General features: G+C 37.7%; 1 protein-coding gene across 4 annotated transcripts; it reads right to left on the reverse strand.

The window, feature by feature from the left end:
- Positions 1 to 92: 92 nt before the first annotated feature.
- kel (Kell metallo-endopeptidase (Kell blood group)) lies at positions 93 to 21,092 on the reverse strand. 4 transcript variants are annotated; one of them, XM_079893662.1, is made up of 18 exons: positions 20,663 to 21,092; positions 16,431 to 16,599; positions 16,027 to 16,344; positions 10,406 to 10,533; positions 10,062 to 10,220; positions 7,674 to 7,745; positions 7,346 to 7,534; positions 5,720 to 5,880; positions 5,503 to 5,620; positions 5,303 to 5,398; positions 5,117 to 5,215; positions 4,968 to 5,045; positions 4,764 to 4,867; positions 2,988 to 3,077; positions 1,533 to 1,600; positions 1,285 to 1,445; positions 944 to 1,033; positions 93 to 864 (listed from the first exon to the last, which is right to left on the reverse strand). In XM_079893662.1, the coding sequence occupies exons 1-18, from the start codon at positions 20,687 to 20,689 to the stop codon at positions 700 to 702; spliced, it is 2,292 nt and encodes a 763-aa protein (XP_079749788.1). In that variant the 5' UTR covers positions 20,690 to 21,092; the 3' UTR covers positions 93 to 699. The 4 variants fall into 4 exon arrangements, with proteins under 4 accessions (XP_079749788.1, XP_079749789.1, XP_079749791.1 ...); XM_079893663.1 differs by having other exon boundaries at positions 5,503 to 5,590; positions 20,663 to 20,819; XM_079893664.1 differs by lacking the exon at positions 2,988 to 3,077 and having other exon boundaries at positions 451 to 864; positions 20,663 to 20,840.
- Between the last annotated feature and the right edge of the window lie 274 nt (positions 21,093 to 21,366).

Raw genomic sequence — 21,366 nt, forward strand, 5'->3', positions numbered from 1 at the left:
GAATCAAAACAAACCCTGAACTTTCATGATGGCTACCAAAGTCCTGTCTCTGTGTCTACACACCCGAAAAGAACACATTACAAAACACAATTCCACGTTTCTTTCAAATATAATAAGTTTCACATATAAGAGTGACATTTATGATACATTACGACTCCAGAACTCAAACTGTATTACACTAGAGAGAGTACAGGTACATTCATCATTAATAAATTGAATTGCTTTTATGAGGTGAGAGCGTTCTTCTTTCTAAAACTTAACATAGTCTTGTTGTAACCAGTTTAACTGTGGTATTTACAGTAAGACCATAGTTACCACATATTAAACCAGTGTAACTTTATACAAACTAGGAAATACTGCCACAGGTGTTAATACATGAGATTTCCTCCCTCCCATAATATATTATTTTGCATGAATTCCCCCCAAATTCTTTAAAAACACGGTACATTTTCAAAGTGTTATGAGAGATCATATCCACCAAGCAGCTTTTAACTGTTTATCATACTGTACATCACTTATCAAATGAGATTAAATTGCCTAAATGTATGTGACATTTTTATACTTATCCAGTGAATATAAAAAAAGTTAGTGATCTCTGGAATGACTTTCTACTATTTTCACTAAACATTGAGCAGCTCCAATGGTTCAATAGTCCCAAACCAGCTCCAACAGGTCTCGCTGGAGGTGTTCCTCCCAGATTCAGTGCAGCGTTCGACTCAGGCACATCTCATGAGGAGAACTCTGAGATGTATTCAGGCAGGTCAGCAGTTTGGGGCAGAAGCCTGAGTTCGAACACAGGACTGTCACCAGGAATGAAGGTTCAAAGGGCATGAACTCACGGTAGGGGTCAGCGTCACATGTTACCTGTAACATTTGATTTGAATGTTTGATTAGCACACATGCTTGAGTGTATATTGAATTCTCTTTGAGATGTTCTCTATACCTTAGTAAAGGATGAGAGGAACAGGTGAATGTAAGAGAGGCCTGATAGAGATGAGTCCGTTGGATGTCTTGTGAAACTAATCTTATAAGCCTGTAAGGAACAAATATGGAATATAAAAGGTTGACAAAGACAAATGTTGGGTTACCAGAGCACATGTCCCAAAGTTCCCTGTTAGCTGGGCAGAAACAAAGAAATCATTTAATTTTTGCACAGTATAAATTGGGTCTTTGAATAAGAAACTATTTAAGATGACTGTTAATTTTTAGTATGGGGTGATCATATTTGGGGGTCTGTGGCATCTAAACGATTGAAAACCCCTAGACTACAGGGAGTTAACTTACATCCAGTGCCACCTGTAGTGCAGAGTACTGCACCCAAACCTCCTGCTGTTTAGACGGGGGGAGGGAGAATGTGCCAGCCTGTCCCGGATCCTTGGTCACACTCAGATAATGAGACCACACGCACATACTCTCTGACTCTGGATTGTTGGTCTGTGTGTGGACTAGTGATGAGAAACATAGAAGGGGATTAAAAACACTCAAAAACACATCACATATGCATATTCATATTGAAATCCATACCGACTTACTATCAGGAAGCAGAAGGTGGAGAAGATCTTTAGCCATCAGAGATCCCAGTGTCCCATAATTCAGTGCCCTAGAGAACATTGTAATTTATACCATGGTCTGTCTGAATACTTGATTCTGATTGGCTGAAAGGTGTGCAATAAGTAAGGGATAATGTATAGAGAGGCGGTTGTTATAGCGAATAACAAGCCCGACAGGCTGAACGAGACCCCGACGCGAAGCGGAGGGGTCTTGACAGCCTGAAGGGCTTGTTATTCGCTATAACGACCGCCTCTCTATACATTATCCCGCTTATTACATGGCTACCTACAAAATAAATAAATAATTTGACACGAATTATTGATTTAAAAAGGAGTTTATTGATTTAAAAACGATTGTATTGCTTCCGCCAAAGAAAATAGTCCGTTCCGCGTCCATAGCAACGCGCTGTTTTTCATGGCAACGGTCTGTTATACTCCGCAGCGGTCTGTTATAAAGAAATAACAGACCGCATTCTACATTGGAATTCAGCCAAGCCATGTAATAAGTAAGGGATAATGTATAGAGAGGCGGTCGTTATAGCGAATAACAAGCCCGACAGGCTGAACGAGACCCCGACGCGAAGCGGAGGGGTCTTGACAGCCTGAAGGGCTTGTTATTCGCTATAACGACCGCCTCTCTATACATTATCCCGCTTATTACATGGCTACCTACAAAATAAATAAATCATTTGCCACGAAATATTGATTTAAAAAGGAGTTTATTGATTTAAAAACGATTGTATTGCTTCCGCCAAAGAAAATAGTCCGTTCCGCGTCCATAGCAACGCGCTGTTTTTCATGGCAACGGTCTGTTATACTTCGCAGCGGTCTGTTATCAAGAAATAACAGACCGCATTCTACATTGGAATTCAGCCCAGCCATGTAATAATACTGTTTAATGCACAGGTAGTTCCAAGTCAGTTAAATCACTGATCTTGTTAACGCTTTGCTTGCAGTTATACACACACACGCATACGTCACACACGGAAACTGGAGTACATAAACTTGTCAATGTCGCTGTTTTTGAAGTAATTAAATTACAGGTAATTCACACGCACATCTCTCTCTCTCTCTCTCTCTCTCTCTCTCTCTCTCTCTCGATCGATAGGTTACTTAATTCAAATAAATGTTAGAATTCAATTTTCAAAAAGTTATTTGCCTCCACGTCGTGCATTAAAATCGTTTAAAGCACAGCTAGCTGAGGATTATTCCTTATGTAAACATTTGTATCTAACTTTCATACATTCATATTTATGCATCATACATCTTCATCATATAAAAACTAGAATGGAGTGGAGAATGAGGAATAATCAGAGTAACATTACACAATAACATATTAACATTTTACTAACAGCGGTGCAAAGTATATCAGGATATACCCAAGTTAATATTTTTACAGTTGAATGAATATTCTGTGTTTATGTTGTAAGAAGATACCTGGGATATGAGGAATGGAAGAAAGGCAAAACAAACATTCCAACAGGGATGATGATGTCATTACCAGAGATGGATGGAGTGATAGACAAACTATAGGAGAGGAAAGACAGAAATGTAAAATGGATGATGATGGCATGAATTGAATATTCGCCCCATCTATTTTCAAAATGCATGCAGTTAATCAATGCACGTGTTTCACTTTTCAAACAAAACCTTTAATCAAAATGTCATTGCCAGTGAAATTACAGACTTTTCCTCCAATCATTTAGTCCGCTTAAACCCTCAATCAACCTCAAGCTCGCATTCCAAGCTTCCTCCATCCCTTCAACAACCGATGGAAAGATTCTAATATTCTAAAAGTTTTTAATATCAGTTAATATCAGACTTTAATATCAGAATAGGGATAACCTAAGTAAAAAAGGATATGAAAAACAAAAAGATGAGAAGTTAATGAGTAGTTAATTAGCGATTTAGTTCATGTGAACAAAAATTTGACATTCAGGTCAAATTAGTTGAGTCTTTTGAAAGTAAATGCCATTTGCATAATCCATAGATATAAAATAATATGTGCTGCAAATAACTCAGGTCACATGAGCCTTATAATGTTTATTTTGGGGGAAGGGGAAAAAATAAAGTATATTAGTTAAGAAATAAAAGTAAAACCTTTATATAAATATATAAACAATAAAATCTTATAAAAACATATTTTATATATTTTATATAAAAACAATAAATAAAAATTATAATATATTTACTATTATAAACAATACATATAGTACTATGTATAAAAACTGTGATTTTTATACAAAGAAGATTATGTAAGGGATAACGTATAGCGAGGCGGTTGTTATAGCGAATAACAACCCCGACAGGCTGAACGGGGTCTTGAATCAGCCTGAAGGGGTTGTTATTTGCTATAACAACCACCTCGCTATACGTTATCCCGCTTATTACATGGCTACCTACAAAATAAATAAATAATTTGACATAAATTATTGATTTAAAAAGGAGTTTATTGATTTTAAAACGATTGTATTGCTTCCACTAAAGAAAATAGTCCGTTCGCGGTCCATAGCAACGCTCTGTTTTGCATGGCAACGGTGTGTTATACTTCGCAGCGGTCTGTTATCAAGAAATAACAGACCGCATTCTACATTGGAATTCAACCAAGCCATGTAATAACGTGAAATAATATATAAATCTAAAGACTATTTTTCTCATATTTGACACTGTGAGTGACAAAACGTTACCTTAAAGGGATAGTTCACCCAAAAATGAAAATTCTGTCAGTAATTACTCACCCTCATGTTGTTCCAACCCGTCACCACGTATCACACATGACCAGCGTCGGCCAATAGTGAGCCTACGTGGTGACGTGCAACACAGACGCGCTACGCTTAAACACTACGTGAAAAGACCCGAGGCCCAGAGAGAAGGAAATGAAAAGTGGAATAAAGTCGTTATTTTTGTTTGTTTTTGCGCACAAAAAGTATTCTCGTCGCTTTATAAACTTAAGATTGAGCCACTGGAGTCACTTGGACTATATTAACGATGTCTTTAATACATTTTCGGGGCCAGCAAGTTTCAGTCCCTTAGAAGCCTATGGAGGAGTGAGACAACTCTCAGATTTAATCAAAAATATCTTAATTTGTGTTCCGAAGATGAACGAAGGTCTTACGGGGTTGGAACAACATGAGGGTGAGTAATTACTGACAGAATTTTCATTTTTGGGTGAACTATCCCTTTAAATTTCATTGCTAATATGCGAGCACTCACCCTTCAGCCCGTGTGCCGTGTGAGAGCAGTCTGCACCTGCTCTTCTGCTCCAGCACAAGCATCTGCAGGTAGTTGGAGAAAAAATCCTCCTCTTTCAAAACCACCTAGTGCAAAGAGGAGCAGAAACACAGCGAATGAAGAATATTTCATTCACTCATCCCGACTAAACTGCTTGTTCATTTATTCATCTTCAAATGAAGCTACCTCTGCATAGAGATGGTTGAGTTCTGTATGATTGAGATTATTTGTTTTAGTGGAGAGTCTTGGATTAAGAGATTTTATCTGAAAAACACACAATATTATCAGAACAAAATCCATCCGCAGTTTAATTTTGTATATGATTCACAACATACCTTATTCAAAATAAAGTCTGATGATTTGTTGTCCCTCCAGCTCAGATCTGTTAGTTTCTTCTTGAGGGATGAATAAACATCATGAATCAACTCTTCAGCCTGGCAGAGAGAGAAAAACACATTGCTCTATTAAATACATGTGCATGCATAATCAATCCTTTATTTGTTCATTTGGTCCAACCAGACCTCTTTCTGTGCATGTCGTTCTCTAATTGCATGACTGAGTAAGACGTCAAATCCTCGCTCTGTCTGCTGAACACATCGCCTCCAGCGTGGCATCTCCTAAAATCACAGACAGTATAAGCGAATGAAATATATAATGCAGTCTGAACTGCTTCACTTCACACAAATAGGCTTTGTGGGGAATGAATCCAATGCCGACCCACCTCCTGAGTGTCTCCAGTCACAATGGAAAAGTTTCTCATTGTTTGGAAGAACCTCGAGTCCAGCGCAGGTATGAGTGTTTGCAAAAGACTAAAGATCATGTATGTGTGAAGAGGGATGCTGCAGATTTATACACAGGCACAAACGGAGAAACAAAACATTTGTATCATTTATCAAAATCTATCAAATTTTAAGAAACCATGCTAAAAAGTGACTTACGTGCCCATTATCTCTTGCTTGACTCGCCATTGGCTGATTGTCTGGGACATGTGGCTAATGTAGGGGAGATTGTGGACTAAAACAATATCTGATTGGCTGATAGGAAGAGGCTGAAACATGGCTTGTAGGCAAGCAAGCCAATCAATGGCTGGAGCCAGAGTCTGTGAGGGACAGGAAAAACAGCGTCAGTTACATACATTATTTGGGTTAATGACATGATGTTCATTTTTTGTCCAGATCTATTAATGTACTCATAAATCTAATTTATTCACACAATAATTTGAATACAATGTCTATGATGAGCATGTTTTTAATTTCTGAAACAGAATTCACATATATTGATTTTTTTTTAGGGGGGATTGGGGGGGAAAACGTCAGGGTGATCCAACTCAACTGCCCTGATATTATCATGAAGAAAAAAGTCAAAAGAAGTTAAAAAAGAATGGAATACTTAAAAGGAAAACCTTATTATGTAGTTTGGCATAAACTTGTATTATTATTTCTTAGAGAAAATAAAAATTAATCAAACCTCACTTTTCACCTTTTATTATTATTTAAAATGATTATTTAAAGACATTTTCGAAAATAATAAGACTTGCATACATGTATGTAAGTAAGAAAATACTTTATACTTTTAATATCACATGACATCATGAGTCATTAAATGTAAGTTTTCTTGAGAAATAAAACAATAATAATAATAATAATAATGTATTTCCAAAACCATATAAAACAAATATGAATACAAAGAGAACATCTCTTAGAATGTGGCACGTTTGTTATAGCCTGTTAACTGTCAGTGTAGGGCACACATGGCATGCTTTTTATTGCTTTTCCCCCCTATGACATATTATAGTAATAATTATAAATTAGGTATTATTCCAAAGCTTAAACACTCAAAATTGATTCTGTGAAAACAGTTTTGAAATTGGACATTGCATTATTGTGGAAACGGTTTGCACACCACCATTGTGGTCAAGAGAAACAGGCTTAGATGACTTTGTCATTGAAGTCATTATCAATCAGACTTTGTAATGCAAAAACAAGCTCATAGACAAAGCAGAGCAAACCAGCTGCAGTGACACATACTGAACTGAACAAAAGCTATTGGTTTCTGGAAGAACTGACACTTTAAAAGCTGAACACGGTATTTCCAGTGTCTCCCCCATCTCCTCTAGACATGAATTGCTTTCTCAGAAGTATTTTTAATTTTTCCGATCCGGGCCAAGATCCGGCTCACATCTGGTACTGTGGATTCCACGTGTCCAATTTGGTTAGACATATGCCATATGCCATTTTAGACTCCAAATTATTTTGGTAAATGTTCAGTACATTTGCTTCACAGTAAATTTCTACAACTACACTTTCATTTTTTAAAGTGCTTTCACTTCTGCAATAATCTGCTGAGTGTCTTCTTTAAGAAGAGATCAACCTTAGGTCTTTAAGTTCAGATCTATGCTAAAAAAGGGGGGGAGGGGGGGGGGGGTTGGGGTTGGTAACAGTTAACAGGTAAAACAATTTATTTTAATACATTTTTTTTTACTTTCCCTTTCTCTTATTTGTTATTGACCCATTTATATACAGTATGTCAGACAGGAAATCCAAATTACGCACAAACACACAGACCTGTAGCTCTTGGATGGTAATTCTGTGGTAGAGTAACTTCTGACTGAGGCGGTAGCGTAGAGGGTACGTGGCCACAGCGAGAGTTGTGGACAGAGATATGTAAAGACCACAGTGCTGAGTGGTTTTAAAGGAGGGAACACCCAAGAGAGCCAAATACTGACCACAGGACAAATAGAATGGACGCAAATACTGAGAAAGAGGAGCAGAGACAGACAACAAAAGAGATGTTACCAAAATATCAAAGAAGCCTGTATAATAATGTTTTATGAGCATTAGCCACACTAGTTATGTGTCAAATCTGGTGCTAAGCTAAAAATAAAATACCTACCCGGGTACTAGCTTTGGATTTGTGTGTGGTGTTGTTCCAGTCAATAGGGAACTGAAAATGAGGCTCATCAATCTATGGAAATGTAATCAGACATTTTTAAACAACATAGAGGACAAAACAATCTGATAAACAAAGAAAATTTACCAAAATATTGAGCATTTATGTGAGGGGTGTAATACAAATCACCCAAAACTATATAAAACTACATAAACACTTAATAATTGTTTTGATAGTATTTAATTTTTTTAATTCAGAATATATCTCAATATGCTATTATTGTAGAAATTTGGCAAATTGCTGTCTAGTTCAGTTTAGTATTATGTTTGGTTTTGAACTTAAGTTTAAAGGGGTCATGAATTGAGAAATAAAATTTTCCTTTTGACATGTAAGAGGTCATTGTACTATAAAAACATCCTGTAAGTTTCACAACTCAAAACTTCCTTGTTAGTCCAAAAACAGCTTTTAATTGAATCCAAGCTCAGAAAACGACTCGTTTGGGATTTTGCCACATTATGACATAATAGTGCGACGAAAGAATACCTCTGCAGAATCAGATCAACGCCTACTTCTACATCATCGCATCTTTGGCCCCGCCCACTGGCATGTTAGTGAGATCACGAGGAGAGAAGAGCGATACAGGGTCACTGGACTAAAAATAACATTACCTTCCAAAGGATCCTAATGCTAGGAAAGTGGTTATTTATTTTCAACTATGTGAATGTCTCAGTAGAGCATTATTTGTTTGTTTGGTACATTTCACTGTGGATTATTTGGTAAATCAGTCGCAATTTCAGCGCAGACTTTCACTGTAAGACATAGACCCGACAGTAGTGCCATAACATGCAAGCAACCGTGTTAATTTTAATGCCTAATCTGTGCGATCAGTGATTTCCGATATGATTCATGTACTGATGTTCTTTGTCTCAAAATCGTTTATTGCTGTTTATGCGTCAGTGACTAAACGATCAACTTCACAGTGTTTCTTTTATAGCATTTAAATCTGTTATTTAAACTGTGATTAAATTATATACCAAAAGCAATCAAAGAAACCTCCCTTTATAATCGGTGGAGCTGTCAATCAAACAGCGCGAGTTTATCCGTGACTGAGTTCTGGACTCGCGCCAAAACTCCCATTATAATAAATGATGCATTCTATACTGCACAATGAATCACTTGTTTACATTGTGTTGGCACTGTTAATTATGATGAAAGCATTTGTAAGAGTGCAGAAATCCAGTAGCAAAGACGAGATCACTGCATTCATGCACTCAACAGAAATGTCTGTCATCGGCTACAACAATGCTTATCGCTGCAACCTTTCATGCCTTTCATAATAATCAACACTATAATCAACACTTTTCACGATTAGTTAATCTTGACAGCTGTAATTGTAAAAACGTAGTAAAAGTTTTTGAAAGAGTTCCACATGTAATATTTCGGTAACACTTTAGTTTAGGGTCCAATTCTCACTATTAACTAGTTGCTTATTAGCATGCATATTACTAGGATATTGTCTGTTTATTAGTACTTATAAAGCACATATTAGTGCCTTATTCTGCATGACCATATTCTACATCCCTAAATCCTACCCAAAACCCAAATTTAACAACTATCTTACTAACTATTGATAAGCAGTAATTAGAAGTTTACTGAGGCAAAAGTCATATTTAATAGTTAGTTAATAGTAAGAACAGGACCCTAAACAAATATTTCATACGCAAAGATATTAGCCAATCACAGCGGTGGGCGTTTACACTGAAATCTCACAGCAGGCACGACCCTTCAAACAGCTTTCAAATCAGAGGGCAAAAATCGCGGTAGAAAATGACCATTTATTTCTAAATTATAACAAATTTTGATGTAAAAATTATACTAACATTATAATGTATATATAGCTCATGACCACTTTAACAGTTTTGAAAAGAGTATGCACTGGACGTTTTTTGCTCCAAACACACGATCGGTAACTAAATCTTGAAATTATACAATCTAATTTAAATAAAAAAACAACTGCTAATGCTACCTGTGTAGCATCTTCGTTTGGATTGTGATTAAATTCAGTGGTTGCCTCTAATTTCAAATGGCTGCAGATATTTTTTATCTAAGGTCAGTTTGGCCTGTTATAGAGCAAATATACAACAAATAAATGGGAAGGCAAATAAATTGGAATCAGCAATAAAAAAAATCACGATCAGTGCATCCCTAGAGAATGTAAACATGCAAATTGGCCTGTAGGTACATAATGTTTTGGTGGTGGTTGTGTCTGAGTGAGAAAATAATTAATGTCATTTGAAAGATGTAGCCTAGTCAGTGAAAACATTTTGTTCCTAAGGAATGGAATGAACGAATGAATTTACAAAAAAATTGTAAATTAGTATTAGTGTTCACCTGTATGTAGTGTTGATTGGAAGCATTTTGCTCTTCACCAGAGTCTGGCCCTACATACACACTGAAGAAAGGAAATGTGGAGTACTGGCTCATCAGCAGGGTGAGGGTGGTGTTAAAATCTGTCTGATTCCATTCACCTGATACTGCCCAGCCACCTAACTACACACACACACACACAGAGAGAGAGAGAGAGAGAGAGAGAGAGAGAGAGAGAGAGAGAGAGAGAGAGAGAGAGAGAGAGAGAGAGAGAGAGAGTGAAAAAACAGCACTGGAGCAAAATACATGATGCAGCATAAGAGTACTTTTTATTTTTTACTTTCACTTATCCTAAAAAGTGTGTGTACCTGCTGGAGTAGTTTGAGGAAGGGTTCTGAACCCACTTTCTCTGGAGATTCTGCATCCATGCAGGTCTTGAAGAACTTCTTTGCTTTCTGTTCTGCAGCACTCATAGAAACACCCTCCTCAGAAGACTCTGATCACACAGAGACCATACAGATGAAACTGAATTTGACACATGTGGCATTATGCCCAGTACACACTGTACGATTTTGGTCTGTCCATATGATGACCAATCATGGCGATTTCTGTGGTGGTCCTACGTCGTACAGTGAGAGAGGTTCAAAGACGGCTGTTGTCAAGGTCTTGCGACCAAAGATCGCCTGCGATCATTTTCTGACAGTCAGAGATTTAGCATGATCATCTCACAGTGTGTTGCTGCTACGACCTAACGTTACGTCTACTGACTACCCAGTCCCAGCTAACACACAGTACGTTGTTATGGGCGTGCGCGTTGAACATTCGAGTAGCTTTCAAACCTGGAGGGGCGCAGAGTTTCCATGGAAACGGCGCAGCAAACACAACTGACAAGCAGCAAACTCCCTCTCTTGCTGTTGTTTTCACTGCTTTCAGGTGAGTTTAGTCTCTAAAATCACACACATAATACACACAACTGTTCCTGACACGTTTTCTTACGTGTTATTGACACACATTTCTTTATAGAAATGGTTTAGTGTCTTCGAAAAAGTCTGTTATTAGCATCTCAACCGTTTTCAGAAGAGGTAACGTTAACGTTAACGTTAACGTTAACGTTAGGCTAACCTAAGCTCTTGTTTATAAAAGTTTGGGCTTTTAATCTCATATTTGTGTAGATGAGAGGTTGTTATAGTTTTGTAAAGGTTTTGCTGGCAGTTGAATGGGTGATTGGAAGTTGACTAATTTAACAAACTGATATATAAAGGGATGCTTCGGAGTAAAATCAACCTAGGGTCCTTTGCTCCATGACCTCGAGCCAAACACCCCATTTATTTAAATAACACTTGCCTGACAGCTCATGCTACTGCTAACCCGGACAATGATGTCACTTCACTGAGTTGAGAAAAGCACGTAAAAGTCCTGACAGAAAGCGATGTAGTGTAACGACGCCCAGTTCCAGGAATGCACTAATATTTAAGTTATGCACAATAATTCGTCGTTACACTACATCGCTTTCTGTCAGGACTTTTACGGGCTTTTCTCAACTCAGTGAAGTGACATCGGTGTCCGGGTTAAAATAACCCCTCTACAACAGAGGGGAAGCTCCAGGATTTCAACAATTCTGAGGGAAGTTGTTGACAGAGAAGTAGGAAACACAGGTGAACTGAGAAAACTTATTAAATAACTTCATATCCATTTCCCCCCAAAATATTTGTAGCTATATCACCATTCATCTGTTTTTTTCTTCTTTTTCTTTTCTCAAATGTTTTATTTTATTCATTTCATTTATTTTAAGAAGGCTTTGACATCCGAATGTAAGTGAAGCTATATGAGCAATATTAAAACAATAAGTAAACCTAAAAACATAAATTCTGTTATCCTAAGAAATTATTTTCTGCGTATTCTTCTTTCTCTTTTCTGCATTTCACCTCTGCTGTAGCTTCTTTCCTTTTAATAAACCTGGCATTTCATGCTAAATATTGTTGGCTCTTTGACAAATTGTTTGTTATGTTGATACCTCCATGCTGATGCCCTGAACCGGAGCAGAGTTTGGTGTTGGTACATATCTTTATGTCTTTGAAAGAAGTCTCTAACGCTAACCAAGACTGCATTTATTTGATTAAAAATACATTAAAAACAATAATATTGTGAAATAAAATTAACATTTAAAAATAACTGTTTTCTATGTGAATATATTGTAAAATGCTATTTATTCCTGTGATCAAAGCTGAATTTTCAGCATCATTACTCCAGTCTTCAGAGTCACATGATCCTTCAGAAATCATTCTAATATGATGATTTGATGCTCAAGAATTATTATCTATGTTGAAAACAGTTCAAACTGCTTCATGTTTTTGTGTACACTACAATTCAAATGTTAGGGGTCAGTAAGATTTTGGAAGACATTAATAGCAAGAATGGATTAAATTGATCAAAAGTGACAGTAAAGACTTTTATAATGTTATAAGGTTTAACTTTCAAACTTTTCTTTGAACTTTATATTGATCAAAGAATCCTGAAAAGGGCATCATGGTTTACACAAAAAATCTTAAGCAGCACAACTGTTTTCAACACTGATAATAATCAGAAATGTTTCTTGAGCATCAGATCATCATATTAGAATGGTTTCTGAAGGATCATGTGACACTGAAGACTGGAGTAATGATGCTGAAAATTCAGCTTTGATCACAGGAATAAATTACATTTTAAAATACATTAAAACAGAAAACAGCTATTTTACATTTTAATGATATTCACAATATCACTGTTTTTACTGTACTTTCGATAAAATAAACGAAGCCTGGGTGAGCATAAATTACTTCTTTTAAAAGCATTACAAGCCGTAGATTAGCAACATTAATAAAGTGCTCCTCTGTTTTAGCTGCCTAAAAAAGACGATGAGGTGACAGTGCAGCTCAAGATAAGGAGGAGGAGGAGGAAGGTTAGACAATTTTCTTATTCCTTTCTAACAAAAAACTATAAACCTGACTACAATAGTCTGGTACATTTTTATTTTCCAGCTTCCAGTTTGCAAAGAACCCTCCTCCTCTGCTTGCCTCAGAAGACCCGCTGGTGGGGTAAGAAAGAGACTCTCCCTCTTCTCCCACAGCTCTCCATCATCTCCCTCTGCCTCCTCAACACTGTCTGAAAGAGTGTTTTCCACAGCTCGGACACAGTCAGGAATGAGAGATCTCAGATTCTCTCTGAGAAAGTCATCATGCTGATTTTCTTGAACTAAAAACTCTTGATATTTGGGTGGGCGAAATAATACAGGAGAGATGCTAGAAATCTACACTCACCTAAAGGATTATTAGGACCACCATACTAATACTGTGTTTGACCCCCTTTCGCCTTCAGAACTGCCTTAATTCTACGTGGCATTGATTCAACAAGGTGCTGAAAGCATTCTTTAGAAATGTTGGCCCATATTGATAGGATAGCATCTTGCAGTTGATGGAGATTTGTGGGATGCACATCCAGGGTACGAAGCTCCCGTTCCACCACATCCCAAAGATGCTCTATTGGGTTGAGATCTGGTGACTGTGGGGGCCATTTTAGTACAGTGAACTCATTGTCATGTTCAAGAAACCAATTTGAAATGATTCGAGCTTTGTGACATGGTGCATTATCCTGCTGGAAGTAGCCATCAGAGGATGGGTACATGGTGGTCATAAAGGGATGGACATGGTCAGAAACAATGCTCAGGTAGGCCGTGGCATTTAAACGATGCCCAATTGGCACTAAGGGGCCTAAAGTGTGCCAAGAAAACATCCCCCACACATTACACCACCACCACCAGCCTGCACAGTGGTAACAAGGCATGATGGATCCATGTTCTCATTCTGTTTACGCCAAATTCTGACTCTACCATCTGAATGTCTCAACAGAAATCGAGACTCATCAGACCAGGCAACATTTTTCCAGTCTTCAACTGTCCAATTTTGGTGAGCTTGTGCAAATTGTAGCCTCTTTTTCCTATTTGTAGTGGAGATGAGTGGTACCCGGTGGGGTCTTCTGCTGTTGTAGCCCATCCGCCTCAAGGTTGTGCGTGTTGTGGCTTCACAAATGCTTTGCTGCATACCTCGGTTGTAACGAGTGGTTATTTCAGTCAAAGTTGCTCTTCTATCAGCTTGAATCAGTCGGCCCATTCTCCTCTGACCTCTAGCATCAACAAGGCATTTTCGCCCACAGGACTGCCGCATACTGGATGTTTTTCCCTTTTCACACCATTCTTTGTAAACCCTAGAAATGGTTGTGCGTGAAAATCCCAGTAACTGAGCAGATTGTGAAATACTCAGACCGGCCCGTCTGGCACCAACAACCATGCCTCGCTCAAAATTGCTTAAATCACCTTTCTTTCCCATTCTGACATTCAGTTTGGAGTTCAGGAGATTGTCTCGACCAGGACCACACCCCTAAATGCATTGAAGCAACTGCCATGTGATTGGTTGATTAGATAATTGCATTAATGAGAAATTGAACAGGTGTTCCTAATAATCCTTTAGGTGAGTGTATATTGTTCCTTTTACAAATCTTTACTCTTTATGTTAATAAAATATTATTTTTATTTGTTAGATTCAGAGAAGCTCAAGGACTATAGATCTTTGGTAATTGTCGCATTGTTTAGGTTTAGCTACTGGTACTGAAGCAATGAAGCACATCACCACCAGACATTTGTAGCAGGTGCCTCACAGGACACTCAGGAAACAATTTAACCTATTTCTGCAAATAAAATTAATTATAAAGAAACTGCTGAATTTTTAAGGTCTTTATTATAGACCTTTATTATTATATCCGCCAAATTATAGAGAGTAGTATCAATAAGAGTATTGATAAGTTTCAGTGGTAAAATCATTATATAACTAAACCCATCCCTAATGATAAGACACTTTTTTCAATAAAAATAATAAAACATTTTAATAGTTGGTTACATTATTCATTGATTATGTTTTTTGATTAATTAATTGACTTGTTAACACTTTACATGGTTAAAAAATCGTTACTTTTCAAAATAGTTTGTTTCTGACGACACAAACTACATTGTAACCAATCAGGTCCATGTGTGATCGTCAACGAGTGGATCTCTGAGCTGTTGTGAGTGAGTGTAATTTGCATATTCATAGAACCGCGTATACTAAATGAGGCAAGGGTGTAGAGTTATATTCAAGCTATTTTAAGGCATGAAGACATTTTTTTCAAGGCAATTTTATTTTTATTTTTTTTATTTTGGTGATCAAAGATGAGTTTTAAGGGATACAATTATTGACTATAGGGGGACTTTAACTTTTGAGAGACGAACTAAAGAATTGGAGCAATTTACAGGCTTTTGCAGGTAATCCATTGTGTAGTAGTTTTTACGAATTGTTTAAAAAATGCACTTACTGGTTTGTAAATGTTAAGGATGATTCAAGAAATGTACCAAAGCGACTGAGAAAAACGGTAAGACAAACTTTGTATGTTGACAAAGTCTTCCCTGATAATTAAAAAAAATATTCTTTTTTTAGCGCAAGTGAATGAAATATAGACAAAATGATAGATAGATTTAACTTAGACCCGCCACAGATGGTTTGATGATTTACCTGGTTTTGTCTGTTCTTCAGTTTAAGCTGGTGCCCCAGACTGATAGAAAATTTAAATTCAATCAATTTTTAAAAAATTAATCTTATTGATCTTGACTAATTCAGTCCTTCTTGCATGTTTCTTCTAATGTTCAATCAAAATGTCATCACTCAATCTTCCTTTGAAATGACAGAGCCTCCATTCAATCAATAACCAATGTATAGATCCAAGTCTAGCTGGTCTCCCTGTTTGATCAGGTGATTAGTGCCCAAAACCTTTTAAAACTGACCAGTCTGACTGACTAGAAGACCAGCAAACCAGCTTAGGCTCAGGAAGTTAGACAGATAAAAGCAGAAGTGAAAACTGAAGACACTATGAAACCATTTCATTGGTTCTGTTTTATGTACAAAAGACATAGTGGACTTTCACTCACCTAGTATTTCTTTAATGGCTTTCAGTAAAGCAGTCTGTCTGTCTGGAAATTTATTTAGCCATCCATCACTTTTTCCTTGAACATCTGCCTCTCTTCTCATTCTCACTAGTCCTCCTGTCCTCACTGCTCTTTTTTTGTCCAGTTCTCCATTGTCTTCATTGGAGGACCCCTTGATTCTCTGTCTCTCATTGTTGGTGGAAGATCCACCTGCTCCACAGGCAAATAGGAAGTAGTCACAGGGGTGAGAAAAAGGATCCATGGCAACAGAAAAATGCACTGATGCTTTTAGACAGGCAGGAGAAAGGCAAGGAGGAGCAGCTGAAAGACAAGAGATAGAAATCACAACCACTGCTACCAATGATATTAAACTATACCAGAATAAGGCCTAGTTCCTAGGTTTGTACCTGATTTCAATTGTGATTCCTTTTGCAGGTGGGAATAGATGCCCAAACCTAAGGTAGTTGCGAAGAGAGAGAAGGCAAAGAGAACTAATAAGCACCAGCGGTACTTATTGCAGCCCACTGGATTTGGCTCATCAGAACGAGGCTGGTTCTCTGGTGTCGTGACCATTTCCTGTGGGTACATTTTGAGATGAACGTGTTGTTCAAAAATGTCAAGTTAAAAGCACAACTGGGAAAAGTTGGAATGCATAACTCATTGACTTTATGATGGATTGAAATTACATTAGCAGTCAATCATCCAACAACAATGAGAGCAAGTCCAAGGAATGTTCACTAAAGAACAATGAAAATTAATAAAATTGTCTTTTTGACAAATTGCAAGATTTATCTCTCATTTGAAAATGTATTAATTAGCTGATGTAAATTTTAGAATATAAAATTAAGATATTTTAGGAATAAAGTCAGAAGTCTGGCATGAGCTTAATTGTTTTTGTTTTTTTTGCACCATTTAAGCCCGCATGTGTTCCAAATTAGCCTACATCATATTCGATTCACATAATATAAAAATTAATTGATTTTAAAGAAGTAAAACATCAATATATTTATTCAGTGACAGGGAAGTATTAAAAAAAATTCCTTTTGCTAGTGTTTGATTAGAGCCCTGGGTGGGATGGGTAGGTGTTAGTGGCCGGTGGTCTGGAACCTTAAGTCGGATTGACTGGAGTTGTAGCTGGAGTCAAGCTGGAAGTTTTACCGGGTGTATCTCGGGAGCCAAGCTGAGTTGGGGCTCCATACTCTGGACGCCGGGAGTTTGGAGCCTTAAGTCAGCTTGGCTCCCGAGATACACCTGGTCAAAGGTGGAAGTTTGACCGGGTGTATCTCAGGAAGGAAGCCGAGTTTGGGCTCCAGACTCTGGGGTTAGGGGGTCCCCTATAGTTGGCCCCCCAAGCCTGGAGCATCGGCTTGGTTCTAGAGTTATGCCCGATTAAAGTTCCACAGGAAGTGACCATATCTCAGGAAGAAAGCGGAGTTAGGGCTCAATACTCCTGGCATAAAGAGGCCCACTGGGTGACCCCTCCATGCCCGGAGTCCAGAACCCCAACTCGGCTTGGCTTGGGTCCCAGGTTATGCCTGGTCAAAGCTGGACAGAAAGTGGCGGTATCTTGGAGCCCGACGGTCCCAGGGGCTCAGGACTGTGGGGAATGTAGGGTCCCTCTGGGACCTCTCCATGCCCGGAATCTCAAGGCTTAACTCAGCTTGGCTCCCAAATTATGCCCGGTTTACTTAAGGGACTTTAGGACAAAACGGGCTCTATCTTGTTTGAATGAATGTAATTTGTAGGCCTATCTAAATATAGTTGTAAATTAAGATAGTAAGTAAGGTTAGGTTAAAAGGTTAGTAAGGTAAAAAGAAATGTTATCATTAAACATTTTCAGAAAATGTATCAAAGTTTCCAATTAGAGGGATTCCTCATTGAAACACAAAAGGTGGGCTTAAATGGTTCCAAAAAGATGGTGAAAAAAGGTGAAAAAAGACCATATTTTCCTTTAAAAATGTAAGATATGTTTACAAATACATGCATGGAGCTTAAATATACTGTGAACTAAGTATCATACTGTAGTAATTTTCATTGTGCCCACATTGAGAAGTCTTTTTCATTCAAGGTTAGCTTGTGTTAGCTATAGTTTGCATGTGTTTTGTGGCACTGCCATTTAAGCCCATCTTAAAAAAAAATATGAAAATAATCTTCTCTATAAAACAATTTATGATGTATTTATTTGTAAATTAATTTAAAATGAATCACAAAACATTTATTGTTTGCAGGTCACTGCTTAATTATTTGGCAGTCAAGCCTTTCTGTAAGGCTAATGGTCTGACATAGAGATTAGCTTTGAACGCAAGCTAATACAACTCATCTTTCCATTTAAAGGAAAATGATATAAAATGATAAAGTACTATTTGTTCATACACAAAAAACAATACATTTATCTCTTATTTGACATAATATCAATGTAGTTACCAAAGAAATGGCTGAAAATTGTAGAAATGTGTTGATTTCTGAAGGGTCCCGAAATAAAGTTTTGGGGTTATTTTGTGTGAGGTCCCCTGAGACAGCATGCACGTGGGTGGGGCTAACTCAACATTGCCAAATGTGATTGGTATGCAATAAAAAATGCAAGGGAAGTAACAAATCACTGGATTGGTTAAAATAATAAGCAGCATAAAATATTATTTTCTCTTTTTTTAATTTGACTTCAGAGTTGAAAGTGGGCTTAATGGGTACACTTACCCTACATTTTCCCACCTTACACATAGCCTACAGCTACTGTAATAATTATAAACATGTGTACATGAAATATTGATATTGATCTTTTTTGTGTGTGATTTTTGCTTTTATTTAGATATGTTAGTTGGATAACTGACAGGAAAGGACCACAAACTGGGATTTGAACTCATGTTGCCGGAAGAGCATCTGTGATGCGTGTAGGAGGGTTAATAAAGGCCTTCTGTAGCGAAGCGATGCGTTTTTGTAAGAAAATAAAATATGCTTAATTATAACATTATAAACTGTAATTACTGGCTTCCGGTAACGGCTGTAGGCGAAGTCTAGTTCCGGCAGAAGTGTGTATGACGTATTGACAAACGCGGAAGCGCAGAGGATAGAGCAAAACAAAACACCGGTCACGATTAGAAGTCGAAAACAAGAATTTTTAAAGAAAGATTTTGAGTTTGTAGCCCAGCCCTATTGTTTGAACCGCTAGAGCTACGCCTACATCCTACGCCATACGTCGGGTCAGAGGTCACTCTTCTACCAGAACTACGGCCATTACCGGAAGCCAGTGATTATAGTTTAGAAAGTTATAAATATGAATAATCTTTCTTACAAAAACACATCGCTTCCCAGATAGCACAGGTACGTCTGTAAGATGTCTGCTAAAGATCTGTTAATCTGAAGACTGGAAAGCATCTGCTGTGTAAAAACATCTGATAAACATCATAGAAAAGGCAGTTTTACATACATTTTAAATCTTAAACATCTTAAAGACATCTTCTAAATGTCTATATGACATCTAACAGGAAACGTCCTAAAAACGTATTGCAGATGAGAAAACATTCTAAAAAATACATCTTGCAGATGTAAATGAATACATCAAATCTCTGAGAGTTCTTGTGCTATCAGGTTTCGCTTCAGAAGGCTTTTAGCCCACTAAATCTACTTGATGGATGGATACGCTTTGGGCTTCTATATCTCAGGTACTATTCCCTCCCATTTTAAGCTTTAAGAGCCAGAATATTTTTAATAGCTCCGATTGTGTTTGGTTGCTAGAGAAGGGTGAATTATAATTTTCATTTTGGGGTGAACTAACCCTTTAAAGCATTCGCAAAGAAAAACAGTTAACCTACAATCGGCCAACCAATAAGATAAACAATAAAACAATATTACAGCAATATAAAAACTGAGGTATTTCTCAGTACAACGTCAATGGTGGCATGTTACGTAGGCTATGCGGACTCCGCGTGTCACATTAGCGAAAATTCTTAGAGATGTTGCAGGGGGGAAGACTAAGAGTCAATTTTGTCCTTTGTCAATAGTATATGAAGCACAGCTCATAGAAGTTACTTTCAAACAAAGTCTTTCTTTCAAACAGCTTTGTGGTGGTAAACTTCGAATTCGCGCAACCAGCGCCTGCGAAACTTTTTCGCGCGGGTCGCACGAATGGAAAGGACTGCATTTCACCCGTGAAATTTCGCAAAGCAACGGTAAATATGACCGCATATTAAATACATGGAAGAAGCGCCGATTTCCTGATTTACCTGGGTGTGTGAAATGCCACGAACAACGGTGCGAAAGCGAAATATCTCACAGATTGACCAATCAGAATCAAGTATTCCAGTGAGCCGTGTAAAAGAACAGCAACAACCCGAGAAGTATCTTTCGCAAGGGCATCATGTGGATAGCGGGCAGTGAACCAGGAGTCTTACACCACACAAAACACTTCTATTACGTATAGGCATATAGAGACCTTTCTGATATAAAGCAAAACTTCATAATTTAGGCAACAATCTAGGCTACTGCACCCTGTTATAAGGTGGTGCAATATGGGTGACTGGAGTTTGAATCTGGTTCATTGCATTCCCAGATCCCAGCCCACCTTCTTCTGTCATTTCCTGTGACTACCACTACCACTGTCATATTAACACTGGCAAACTTTAAAATAAATTTAAAGCCTCACCTGATGAACAGCTAGGTTCTCGTCCATCTTGTTCTTCTTGTGTGGCCGTTTGATCAGGATTCTTCCAACATATTGGTCTTCCAGCAAAGTTTTCTATTTCGTCACACTGTTCCTCTTTCTATCTGTCCCTCCGTCAGCCACAAGTCATCCAACTACTATCTTCCCTCATCACGCTCTCTGTTTACTCTTTCACTGACTGATAAACATGTATGACCTGGCTTTCCACAAGACCCCTCACTTTTACTCATACATAAATGGGGCATTTCTGGATGCATTTCCTGAACTTAGCATTTCTTAAATTTATGAGGGCCAGAAGATGATTTTGCTCCAAAATCCATCAATTGGATTAAATCACCCAAATTAAACTGGAAAACACAAACACCAATTGACAAAAAAAGCTGCATGTGCATTTTTAAAGCTTCAGCGGTGCAGGAAGTGTCATACTTAATATTCATAAATATTCACATTTTTACATACACAGACGTCGAGAGTCCTGACTATCAGTGGCGTATGTGAAGCTGGTGCGGGCTGATAAGAATTTAGGGGGTGTGAGAGGAGCAAAACCACAAAAGAGCACGTCACACATTGCGTGGGAACGAACATGTTTGGAAGCCGTCACATGGCGAATACGTAAACGCATACTAATCTTCGAAAGTACACATCATCACTATAAGAAAATGAAACAAGAAACATTTTCTATTAAA

The sequence above is a fragment of the Squalius cephalus genome, assembly GCF_949319135.1.
Source record: "Squalius cephalus genome assembly, chromosome: 15".
Lineage (NCBI taxonomy): Eukaryota > Metazoa > Chordata > Actinopteri > Cypriniformes > Leuciscidae > Squalius > Squalius cephalus.